The 12,670-nt window shown below is 40.4% G+C and overlaps 1 protein-coding gene across 9 annotated transcripts in view; it reads right to left on the reverse strand.

Moving 5' to 3' along the window:
- SLC9A9 (solute carrier family 9 member A9) overlaps window positions 1–12,670 on the reverse strand; it is a 685,137-nt gene that overhangs the window by 99,602 nt on the left and 572,865 nt on the right. For all 9 annotated transcript variants that reach the window (XM_084989945.1, XM_084989943.1, XM_084989947.1 and 6 more), the window contains one exon: window positions 2,560–2,639. In XM_084989945.1, the coding sequence (XP_084846071.1) occupies window positions 2,560–2,639 (80 nt within the window). The remainder of the gene's footprint in view (window positions 1–2,559; window positions 2,640–12,670) is intronic.

The following is a 12,670-nucleotide window of genomic DNA, read 5'->3' on the forward strand; positions in this document are numbered from 1 at the left end:
TTTTGCTAGTCTGTCCATAATCATATGGAAATAACCCCCTCCTGAAAAGTGAAACAAAAACTATGACATCATCTGAATTTAGTGTCACTGCTTGAAACTTAAAAACTTGTGTGGGTTTCCACTTTCATTTTTCTTGTCTCCAAGTTTTTTTTTCTTTTCTTTTTTTTCCCATTTTGCTCCTTTTCTTTATTGTAAAGCATCCTTCACAGCACTGTCAGAATTTGAACAAAAACATCTCATCTCGTTTCTCATTTATGACTGTGTGATATCATGATTTATAAGAAGAAATAATGTGTTTGGGCTTCATCCTCAGTTTTGGCACCTAGCTCTTAAAATCCTTGGTATTTCCTAAGTGAGGAAAGCAACCGAGGTGTCTTTTGTTATGTTAATGAGTGACATTTAGACTCCACCTAGGGTTGGAGTTGGTTGCTCCCCCCAACCAAGCATGTAATTAGAGGGTTAGACCTTTCAGTTTCTACCCTTCCCACATCTGGGGAAGAGAAGAGAAGCTGGAGATGGAGTTCAATCACCAATGGTCAAGATTAAGCAGTTGTGCCTATGCTGCGAAGCCTCTGTGAAAACTCAGAAGGATGGGGTTTAGGAGAGTTTTCACGTTGGCAAACAGGTGGAGACTGGGGAGAGTGGTGCACATACCCTGCCTTATGCACCTCTTCCGGCTGGCTGTTCCTGAGTTGTTTCATTTTATAATAAAACAGTGATCTAGGAAGTAATATATTTCTCTGAATTCTGTGAGCTGGTCTAGCAAATTAATCAAATTCAAAGAGGAAGTTCATGGGAACCTCTAACCTGTAACTGATAGATCAGAAGCTAAGGGAACAACTTGAGCTTGTGACTAGTGGTGGGGGGAGGGCAGGCTGGTGGGACCGACTGCTTACTTGTGAGCTTTGACACTGTTTCTGGGTAGACAGTGTCAGAAATGAGTTGAATTGTAGGACTCTGAGCTGGTGTCTGGGGGATTGCTTGGAAGTGTGGGGACGCCCCCACTCCACAATTTGGAAATCGGGTCCAGGAAACCCAGAGGACATTTTCTTACCCTACATCGTCATAACCAAGCAGCCTTTATATGTACTCTTTAGCCACATTTTTATAACTTTCTATATATTTAGTTATCAGATAGTTTAAGCAATGGCAGGGGAAAATTGTGTTTCCGGAAGAGAAATCAACCTGGAACAGAAACCAGTATAACTTTCAAAGAATCAGCTTCCCTCAGAGAGACCAGCAGCATTTTGGGTGGTTAATGAAGTACCAAAACCTCCCAGAGGCAGTTAATGGCCAAGGTGGACCGAGTTTAGGGTGTGGCCACCTACACTGTCCATGAAAGCTCAGGATAGAGCTAGGTGAGGTATTTGCGCATAGGTAACAGAAGTGTAGAAAACAAAACTGTAGCCTCAAAAAACCTCTACCTTCAACATTTCTATTTCATAATTCTTGGGATGCTCTACTTTTCCAGAATTGCTTTCTAATTTTAACCATGTTTTGCTTATCTCTGCAATCTCTACTTGGCTTCTCTTTACTTCATTCTTACTTTTTTTTTTTTTCCTACATTCATTCCTCTAATTTGCTTTCCTTTCCTCCTGCTGTGAATTTCCTGTATTTCTCTTGCCTCCTCTCCCCTTTCCATTTTTACCTCTTCTTCATCTTACTCTCTGAGTTGCTTTTCCCGTTCTTAATTCTTCCTCTCCCACTGATCTGTTGTGGCTTTAATCATTGCTGAGCTGCTTTAAAATCACCCAGTGACTGACATTTTCTCCCTGAAAGGAGAGGGATTTGTGACTGTGGAAAACCAACTACAAAGACCCAACACATTCAATTTTCGGCGCAGTTCTTTCCTTTCTTCTGTGGCGCTTTTGCCTGGGATTAGAGATGGACCGCTTACTGCAACTCACAATGGCAAAGCCCTTCAGGCCTGACTTCTCAGTCCTGTGAGTCACAAGGCAAGGTGAGCCAGAGCTACTATGTTTACACTGATTGCTAGAATTTTAAAATTGTCCTTCTCTAGAAAAAGCTTACTCAAGTGTTTCCTGGAAAACAAAGTAGTGTTATTTTACAGTTTGATCACCAGACTCCTTCTTCCCCTCGGGCCATTCATCCTCCCTCCCCACCCCCTTCACTTTTTTATAGAACGAAACAAAAACACACAAATGGGTTCCTGGCAGAGGGGCGAAGGGGTTTGTCATCCTGGTCAACTCAACAGAAGTAAGACTTTTTACAAAGGAAAGAACAGTAAAATTAGTACAATAGGTCAGCTTTTCAGGACATATGACTTTTTCATCTGGCTTTAGGAAACACTAGATAGCCATGAACACACCAAATTCATTTGCCTCTGGGAGATTTCACTTTAGCGCTTTGTAACATTTAAGTACAGACTGCACAGCTTTTTATGTTTTGAAATCACTCTTTTTGCTAAGTTTGGTGATGAATTTGCTTTACCTTTCTGTGTTTCTTGAAGAGCAGGCACGCATACCTCAGTGATTAAGTGCTCCAGATTAGTCATTGGCAGGCAGCAGGATCTGGGAGATTATCATTATCAAAGGATACTTGTGGTCAAAGCTGTACCACATTCTGAAGAGCCAGGCACTCTCTGTTTTTGTCGTGCTTTTATTCAAGTTATTTGCTTCCTGGAGAGAGAGACAAATAGAAAAAGGCGTTGGATAAGTTAATCAATATAAAATATTGGTATAATATTACCATTAATATATAATACAAATATAATATTAATTTTTTTGGTCTTTCTAGGGACACACCCTCCACCCTTATGGAGGTTCCCAGGCTAGGGAGAGAATTGGAGCTATAGCTGCTGGCCTACACTACAGCCACAGCAACACGGGATCCAAGCCTCATCTGTGACCTATATCACAGCTCATGGCCGGACCCTTAACCCACTGAGTGAGGCCAGAGAACTAACCTGCATCCTCATGGATACTTGTCAGATTCGTTACTACTGAGCCATAACAGGAACTCCAATATTAATGTCTTAACTCTAAAAATACATGCCAGGAGTTCCCGCAGTGGCTCAGTGGTTAACGAATCGGACTAGGAACCATGAGGTTGCAGGTTCGATCCCTGGCCTTGCTCAGTGGGTTAATGATCTGGCGTTGCCATGAGCTGTGGTGTAGGTTGCAGATGCGGCTCAGATCCCGCATTGCTGTGGCTGTGGTGTAGGCAGGCAGCTACGGCTCCAATTAGACCCCTAGCCTGGGAACCTCCATATGCCTCGGGAGCAGCCCTAGAAAAGGCAAAAAGACCAAATTAAAAAAAAAAAAAAAAAAAAGTGCCAAACCAAATCAAACTTAGCCACTTTTTCTTCCCTTTTTCGGCTGCACCCGTGGCATGTGGAAATTCCTAGACCAGGTATTGAATCTGAACTGGAGCTGCCACCTACACCATAGCTGCAGCAATGCTGGATCCTTAATCCACAGCTGCTGGGCCAGGGATCAAACCCATGCCTCCACAGAGATAAGCTGGATCATTAACCCAGTGCACTACAGGAGGAACTCCTAAATTTAACCACTTAAAAAAAAAAAAACAAACTTTCTTCTTATAGGCATTTTCATCTAAAGGGTGAAGCAGCTGCCAAGCAAATTAGCTCATAGATTTTGCCATATGGATGGGACTCTTGTGGCATAATTCAACATTTACTTTTCTTAATAATCCCCACTTTATTAAACTGCTAAGAAATGCCACTTTTTTGACACCAGTAAAAGTGATATTTCTGTCAGATTATTGTTGTGGGAATTTTGCCGTTACTTCTGTCCAATTTGGATGGTATTTGTTTATGACTTATCAAAAGGTCAAGACTAAAGGGATGATAATTATTAAACTAGTTTTCATTTTTTTTTTGATAGATAACCACAAAAGGCTATTGTTAATTTTTTTTTTTTTATTTTTAGGGGTGCGCCCATGGCATATGGAGGTTCCCAGGTTATGGGTCCAATAGGAGCTGTAGCTGCTGGCCTACACCACGGCCATAGCAACTCAGGATCTAGCCCTGTCTGTGACCTACACTGTAGCTCATGGCAACGCCAGATCCCTGACCCACTGAGTGATGCCAGGGATCGAACCCACATCCTCACAGATAATAGTTGAATTTGTTTCCACTGAGCCACAATGGGAACTCCAGGCTATGGTTAATTTTTGATCTCTTCCCCCTTTGATTCTTAAGTGGTGAAATAAATATTCCTGATAGCGGAGTACTGTCATGGTGCAGAGGAAATGAATCTGACTAGGAACCATGAGGTTGAGGGTTCAATCCCTAGCGTCGCTCAGTGGGTTACAGATCCAGCGTTGCCATGAGCTGTGGTATAGGTCACAGATGCAGCTTGGATCTGAAGTTGCTATGGTTGTGGTGTAGGCTGGCAGCTGTAGCTCTGACTGGACCCCTAGCCTGGGAACCTCCATGTGCTGCAGGTGCAGCCCTAAAAAGCAAACAAACAAACAAACAAAAACAGAAAACAAAAATTCCTGATAGACAGCCTGTAATAATTGAATGTGTTTGTCCTGAACCTCCTCCCCTCCATGCTCTCTCTCTTTTTTTTTTCCCCAAAAGGACCACTGTGGGAGGGAGGAAGAAAAGGAATTGAGAAGGACAAGAGAAATCATTTAATGGGTGTTTATAGATGCTTATGTGAGAGTAGAGGATGAAAATTTGAGGAGAGGGAAAAAAGATGAAACATTTTTCTGATTTTAGAGACAGAAGATAATGAACATTACAGTATGGTAAGGAGATTTGGTGACATTTTTACTTCTTTGTATTCCATTTTGCATATTAAGAAAATAGAATGCACGGCTTCAATCAGTTGTAATTATCTCTATCATTAAGAGCATTTCTGTCTTAACACGGACTTTACTGTTTTGTTTGGGCCCTTGGTTTCTAACCCACAAGTGTATAAGGAATTCACAGTCCAGTAATAATGTGAACATGCTCAAGAAATCATGAGGCATGGAGGACACTGACAAACCACCGGCTGCTCTAGAGCCAGTCCTTGATGAGAGCAAGTTGATTTGCTTTCATTTTATTTTATTTACTTTTTTGCCCCTTTCCAGACAATTCCACTCCTGGTTAATGATAAATAACTGAATGCAAAAGGCTGTATTCTGCTCTCTGAAACATGTGTAACAGCAGATGCTGCAGTCCCATCCCCCACAAATAAAACGGGCATACAAGCATGTGGAGGGTGGTTCCTTCCCAATCAGCCATTTATCCTTTGTCTAACATGGTTGAAGCAGAGACTCGAAATAAAATGAAAACCCAAACTGGCATCCCTTCTCATTGGTTATTTTTAAATCTATGATTTCCAACACTGAATGGTTTCCTAAACAGTGTTCCTTAGTATGTACTGTTCTATATGATGAGAGAAGTTCTAGGCCAATTGTTCAGAAAAAGATGGGTTCAAGAGTGTTAAACAGGCTTGTTATATACAGATATTTTTGGAATCTTTCACTTATAAATGAGCATTGTAAATCTTCAAGAGGGAAGCACTTCTCAAACTTACCTGGCTGTGGATCTCATGCCCCATTCCCAAGCCACTGAAGAAAACTGATATAATGGAGTGTAAGCAAATTCCTTTTTGTTTGGTTGTTTCTAAGTAAAGGTGGACTGTGTAGTGTAAGCTTGGCTGGCAGTCAGGGGCCCTCGATTCTAGCACCCACTCTGCAGCAGCTTAGCTGAATGATGTTTGCAATAATGACAGTCCCCATCTATGGAATGCTCATTAATTCCTACGCAGCGTGCACATCACATTATCCAGTCATTAACTTTTCAGTCATTATTTTTCAATTTTCACAACAATCCATCAGGGTAGGTGGCATTGTATCTGTTTTATAAGTGAAGACCTAGAGAAGCTCAGAGAAGGGAAGGTATGAGTCCAAAGTCACACAGCTAGAAAGCTTCAGAGCTGGAATTTTTTTCTCTTTTTTTGTTTTTCTTTGTCGTTTTTTTTTTGTTTTTAGGGCTGCACACGTGGTGTATGGAGGTTCCCAGGCTATGGGTTGAATCGGAGCAGTAGCTGTTGGCCTGCACCACAGCCACAGCAATGAGGGATCTGAGCCTCGTCTACGACCTACACTGTGGTAGCTCATGGCAACGCCGGATCCTTAACCCACTGAGCACGGCCAGAGATCAAACCTGCACTATTCTAAGTGCTTTCTATATGTTATTATTACTGTTTTACAGATGAGGATACTGAGGCACGTCATGGTTCCTAGTTGGATTCGTTTCTGCTGTGCCACAACGGGAACTCCCAGAGCTGGAATTTGAACGTAGGACTTCTGGACTTCAAAGATGATGTTGTTTCTGCTAGTGTCTCACTCAGCCTTTAAACTTTGGAAAGCACACACATGTATGATAGACTTCTTGGGTTGCAGTTTCCTTGTCTGTAAGATAAATCTAAGAAATTGGACTGGCTGGTCTCTGAGGTCCTAATCATATGGAAAATACTATATTTTCATGAATGACAAGCACTGCAACAGCTGACACTTCTTGAACATATTCCATGTGTCAGACACTATTCTAAGTGCTTTCTATATGTTATTATTACTGTTTTACAGATGAGGATACTGAGGCACAGAGAGATTTCAAAGCACATTTGTGACCGCTCAGCAGCTGCTAAGATTCCCGTCATTTAGGTAGGGCCCCAGGGTGTGAATGAAAAGCAAACTAAGGCAAGTGGGTATGTGAATAGGAGATGAGGTCAAGATACTGGGATGCTCATTGAGCTTGAGATAGATTGGTATATATATGCCCAAACATAATGACAATGCATGGCTCCCCCTAGCTGGGAAAACCTTTGATGGCCCGGAAAGTGTCCTTGTAGACACTTAACTTTTATGTTAGAAATTTCCCTAGACTCCTAAATACTAGTTTCAGGGATTTCCTAAGGTCTTAGAAAACTTCCCTGTCTTCCTCTCCCTTTTCCCTCTCCTTTTTATTTTATTTCTTGAGGGGAATATATTAGAACACACAGGAACTTCTGAAGGAGCTTATACTCTATTTCTGGCAAATATTCCAGGGTAATTTTTTTTTTTTGTCAGCCCATGAGAGCAACACATACTAGGTAGCATTCTGGAAAAAATATTAATGCATGTAACCTATTTTTCAAACTTTAATTTACTTGGGAGACTGAAGATGTTATTCGTTCACTACTTTGTAGAGAAATAAACTGGGTTCCAATTGGAATAAAACATAGAACATGTTTTTTCCCAGTGAGGAAAATATCACTGATGACCCACCCAACATTGACTTTTCTGCTGATCTGAGATAAAATGTTCAGTGTATGTCTTAAATATCTGTTGGCCCAGTTCTGGATCCATTCATTTATTTTTCTGAAGTTATTGATGACTTAATAACTTGGTTATGAAAGGCCATCAATAAATGAGTAGAAATAAATGAGTTAGTCCACTGTGTGCTCTGCTTGTTCACTGGGGGTTGAAGATAAATGTGCCCAGGGAAGGCCAGCCTTTGCAGTCACCCTGGAACAGGGAAGGTAGCTGATGAGGCAGTGCAGAGGGCAAGTCCCTGGGAAGGCCCAGATGGACAGAGGATAGTAGGGAGCATCAATTTACCTGGATTATTCTGAAGCAGAGATCAGCTCACACCCAAGGACAATGGATGTGAGCAGTCCTCAGAAGTAGAATCTGGAACTTGGTGATATTTTCTTTATTGCCAGCAATGTGTCTTCTCTTTTGAGTCCTTTGATCCCAGTGGGAAAGTGGTGTGCATGTTGGAACAAGCAGAGGATCCAGAAACTGAAGACCAAGGTTTGAGTTCTGACCCTAGCAGTTACCATTTAACAATAATGATGCACTTTCCAACTCTGAGCCTCATGTTTCACAGCTGTAAATGGGAACTGGAGATTCAAGGGCATTGAATCTTAGTTTTTATTTCCCCTTGATACTTCTAAGGAGCAGAGTGTTTGATATATATGCAATTTCTGGTTCCTTTATTATCCTCTATTTCTGGGAAAAAATGTAAAAATGACTGGGGCATTTGATTTGCTGTCTTTCCTTTTTCTCTTAAACAAGGGAATAGACCAGAGACTGGGAAGTGGCTGAGCCCAACAGGGAGTGACCCGTCTAGCACCACCCTAGGGTGGGAGCAACAGGAGAATTATGAAGGCACTTTTTGTTTTGTGCTTCTTTGGATTCCTGAGAGAAAACAAAAGTCTCTGGCCACAAATCCTTGAAAGCCAGACACTGAAGCAAGAGGGGATTGTTTGTTGTATTAACCTTAATGAAAAAGAACCAGGCAAATGTAAATACATTTCTCTATCAATATTCAATGAGGGGCTTTTGCTAAGTGAACTGGATGAACTTTTGCTCTGTGACAATCATATGGGATTGCTTCTCATTTCAGGGGGATTCAATAGATTAAGAGAGAAAAGATTTTCCTTCCTATTTCACAAAATTCCATATTCAATACTAATGCCAATGGAAGTTGCACAGAATGATGACAAGGACAAATAATTAGCATAACAAATCTGTAGAGTTCCTTATGGGCTTCAGAGCACTTTTTCAAGTAGTAAGTGTGAATGGAATTTGATAGCAGTATGTTTGCTCTGCCATCTCCCCCAGGTTGTATTCATGTAATAATTTCAAGTTTATTGCCTTGATTTTCCGATTACCAAGAAGAGCACCAGATTCTGTGTCCCTAAAGAGAAATATTTCCAGATTCTGAAGAGGGGGAACATAATATTACTGAGGGTCAATAGGAATTTTTTTTTCAAATTTATGTTTTAAAAGCTAAAATAATTTCCAAGCCTCCACATAGAAAGTATTTTATGTAAATATTTTCACCTTCCCCAAACCATAATAAATTCATAAATGTTCCCAAGAAGGCATAGTCATAAAACACATGCTTAGGGAGAAAAAAATGAAGGAAACAACTAGACAGGATGGGTGAAACTGTCAAGAGGACATGTAGACATCACAGATATACCATCAGATGGGCTAAACTCATGGTCTAGCTACCCCCAAAGAAGGTTTGGTTCAAATAACTTTGTCCTTACAAGAGATCCAAGTCAATTGAGGGAAAAAAAAATTGTTTTGTTTAGGTAAATATAATATGGTTTTGGTGATTTAAAAACATACATCCACAAATTCTTTGGATACTTCTTCCTTAAAAAGATGTAATTTCCCTTCCTATTGAGTGTGGACTGTACTTGTGGCTAATTTTTAATCAATAGGATGGGGCAGAAGTGATCCAAAACAAGGCCATAAAAAAGCATTGTTGTTTCCTCTTTGCTGTCTGTCTTGGACCACTTGAGGAATGTCAGCTACCATAGCGCGAGGACTCTCAAGCAATTCTATGGAGCGATCCATGTGCTAAGCAACTGAGTCTCCCTGCCAATAGTTAGCAGGAAACCGAGGCCTCCAGCCAACATCCAGTCATCTGCAGACTCAGCCCCAGTCAAGTCTTCAGATGCCTATAGCTCTGGCTGACATCCTAACTGCAACCTCATGAGAGACCCTGAATCAGAAACACTCAGCTAATTTGCTTTCAAATTCTTGGCCCATAGGAACTGTGAGATAACAATTGTTTGTTATTTTAAGACACTAATTTTGGGGATAATTTGTTATGCAGTAATAGAAGGCTGATACAGCTATATACTGCAATTGTAAGTTCTAGATGTAAAAGGCATTGGAGTGGAAGCTGGGAAGAGAAAATAAAATTATAAGGTACAACTTTTTGTAGTTTACTAAGTATATTTGCAAAGGTAATATATTTGTGGTGTAGAAGACATGTTTCCACCTTAAATACATATGTGAAATTATCCTAAGTCAAGTATACCATGCTACTGATTGCAGATTGAATAAAAGACATAAAATGATGGACCACCTTAAAGGCAGGAGAAAGTTCACATCATCTCACTGTATTAACCTCACTGGATTCCTAATTAATACCTGATTTATACCATAATTTAGTTAGTGTATTGACTCTTTAATATACCTGTGCACACAAACACAGAAACATACACATACGCCCATACACAAACTATATTAGAGGAAAATGCACTGTGGAACAAGATCTTAGCTCATGCTGTCCACTAAACCAAAAACACCATAGCAAAGATAAGAGTCTTGCATCTAGGCTTGTGATTTGAGTATACAGTGTTATATTTTTGTCTAAAGCAAAACAAAACAACATTCCCCCCCCACAAAATTACTTCCAAAATGTATAATGTTTGGCCATGATGGAATAACTGGTATCACAAATATATGATAGAATTCAAGCATTGGATAACAGGCAGCAAAGTACTATGACCCTTGAGAGAAAGAACACAAATGAGGTGAGCCTTATATTCGCCTTTCTTTCTGCCTGGAGGCCCCCTTCAATTGTAGTTGGAGGATTCAGAGTCCAAGCAGAGAACAGCAGTCTCACTGAGCTCAGGAACTAGGAATTGGAGTTTGGTTGTTATTGAAATGGCTGAAATTTTTTTTGCTGTTGTCTTGGGAATGTTACTTTAATTCTTTGAACTTCAATTTCATCCCTTATAAAATGAGATTTACAATAGGTATCTTGATTGGACAAGGTAAAGATTAAGTGAGATTTTATATATGGCACCTAATGAATACATCGTGGCTTACCATCTTCCTCCACTTCCTCTCCCTCATTATTAGTTCTGCTTTCTAGAGCATTATAGAATCTGGAGGTAAAAAATACATATAGAGAATTATAGAGTCTGGAGATAAATATATATGTGTGTGTGTGTGTGTGTGTGTGTGTGTGTATACACATATATTTAGTCCTAAGCAGTAAAAATGTAGTGGGGAGGGTATATACTTTTGGTGTATAAGATATAAGTAAAACCAAAATAAATTCAGCATTGGCCAAGGGAAAAGCCAAGCTCTGAAATAGTCATTCTATTTTTCTCAAAGTACTGTTAATTGCAATAACATAAAAAAGAGAAAACTCTAATCTGGGTCAGATCAATTTTAGAGCCTAGTATTCTATTTCTGAAATATTTGTTGGGATGTAGCATAGAGTTTACATTCTATGGTCCCAACTCCAACAGCACGGAGACAAGTATGAAAAAATATTGATAATTGTTAAATATGAGGGACATATAATGGGGGACTCTTTATTTTCTATAAGCTTATTAGAAATGTTTGGAAAATATTCACAAGGCAAAATTAAATTTTAGTTAATAACTAGGTGATCCTACCATCTGCTAATTAATCTCTTTACTTCCTGAATCTACTTATATTTCCAGCCTTGCAATTCTAGATGACTATGAGTATGAAGTATCAATCATGTAGAAGAACAAATACTTTTTTTTTCCTTCTCCAAAAGAGCTCTTTTAGGCTTTAAGTGTACTTCAGGTTATGGTTCTCTGGAATTTGGCAAAGTCTTCATTCACCTTACTCATATCCTTTATATTTTTAATAGAAACTGTGTTGTATCCATTCTTAGTGCTAGTCTTTTTGCTAGAGAAATCCTAATTCTTTAATCTTCCTCTGTTCATGAAGCTGCCCTTCTCTAGCCCTTTCTCAGCTCTGTTTTGACTTTCTTTCTTTTCTTTCTTTCTTTCTTCTTTCTCTTTCTTTCTTTTCTTTCATTTTTTTATTACAAATGAATTTATCACATCTGTAGTTGTATAATGATCATAACAATCTGATTTCACAGTCTTTCTCTTTCTTTCTTTCTTTCTCTTTTTCTCTCTTTCTCTCTCCCTTCCTTCCTTCCCTCCTCCCTCCCTCCCTTCCTTCCTTCCTTCCTTCCTTCCTTCCTTCCTTCCTTCCTTCCTTCCTTCCTCCCATCCATCCCTCTTGCTTTCTTTTTTGGTCTTTTTGTCTATTTAGGGCCGCACCCATGGTATATGGAGGTTCCCAGGCTAGGGGTCTAATCGGAGCTGTAGCCGCTGGCCTACACCACAGCCATAGAAATGCGGGATCCGAGCCGAGTCTGTGATCCACACCACAGCTCATGGCAACACTGGATCCCCAACCCACTCAGCAAGGCCAGGGACCGAACCCATGTCCTCACGGATGCTATTCGGATTTGTTAACCACTGAGCCATGACCGTAACTCCCTGCTTTGACTTTCTTGAGCTGCAGTGACCAGAACTGATCCACTCAGGTTCCACACAATCATAAATGACAACCAAAACCAGAATTTTGATGAAAGGACCTTTAGAAGCAAAAAGAAATTGAAAGGTAGTATTAAGAGAGCACACAGAGAAGAAAGCATAGTGTTAAAAAATAAAATTATTTTAGAAAAGATGAAAATTAACCTCACTGTAACAGTCGACAAAGTTGGAGATGGAAGAAAAAATTTTTAAAAAGTTTTTAAGAGAAGACTGATCCCACTACTTCCAAGGGCAAAATCTGCAAGAGTTTTTGCTTGCATCACACATAGAATGAAATCAAACTTGCCACTGTAGCCAATGACCTGGACCCTCTTGGGAGATGCCAAGACCCCTCTCCCTCTCCATCTCAATCTGCTCCCACCTCACCTCACTGGGCTCCAGCCACACTGGCCGTCCTGCTGCATGGAGCACACCATAACCCACTGGGACACCGGGGTCTCTCTGGAGTTCTCTCTGCCTGGACTGTTCCACCACCGCCCCCCAACCCAGCCGAGGCTCACACATTGTTCAGGCCTCTAATCAAATGCTGCCTCCTTCCTCAGAGAGGCCTGCCCTGCAGGGCCAGC

This window comes from Sus scrofa, chromosome 13 (assembly GCF_054392235.1).
Source record: "Sus scrofa isolate SSC_HxYL_T2T_F1_AM1 chromosome 13, Sscrofa_HxYL_maternal_Yorkshire_Landrace_v2.0, whole genome shotgun sequence".
NCBI lineage: Eukaryota > Metazoa > Chordata > Mammalia > Artiodactyla > Suidae > Sus > Sus scrofa.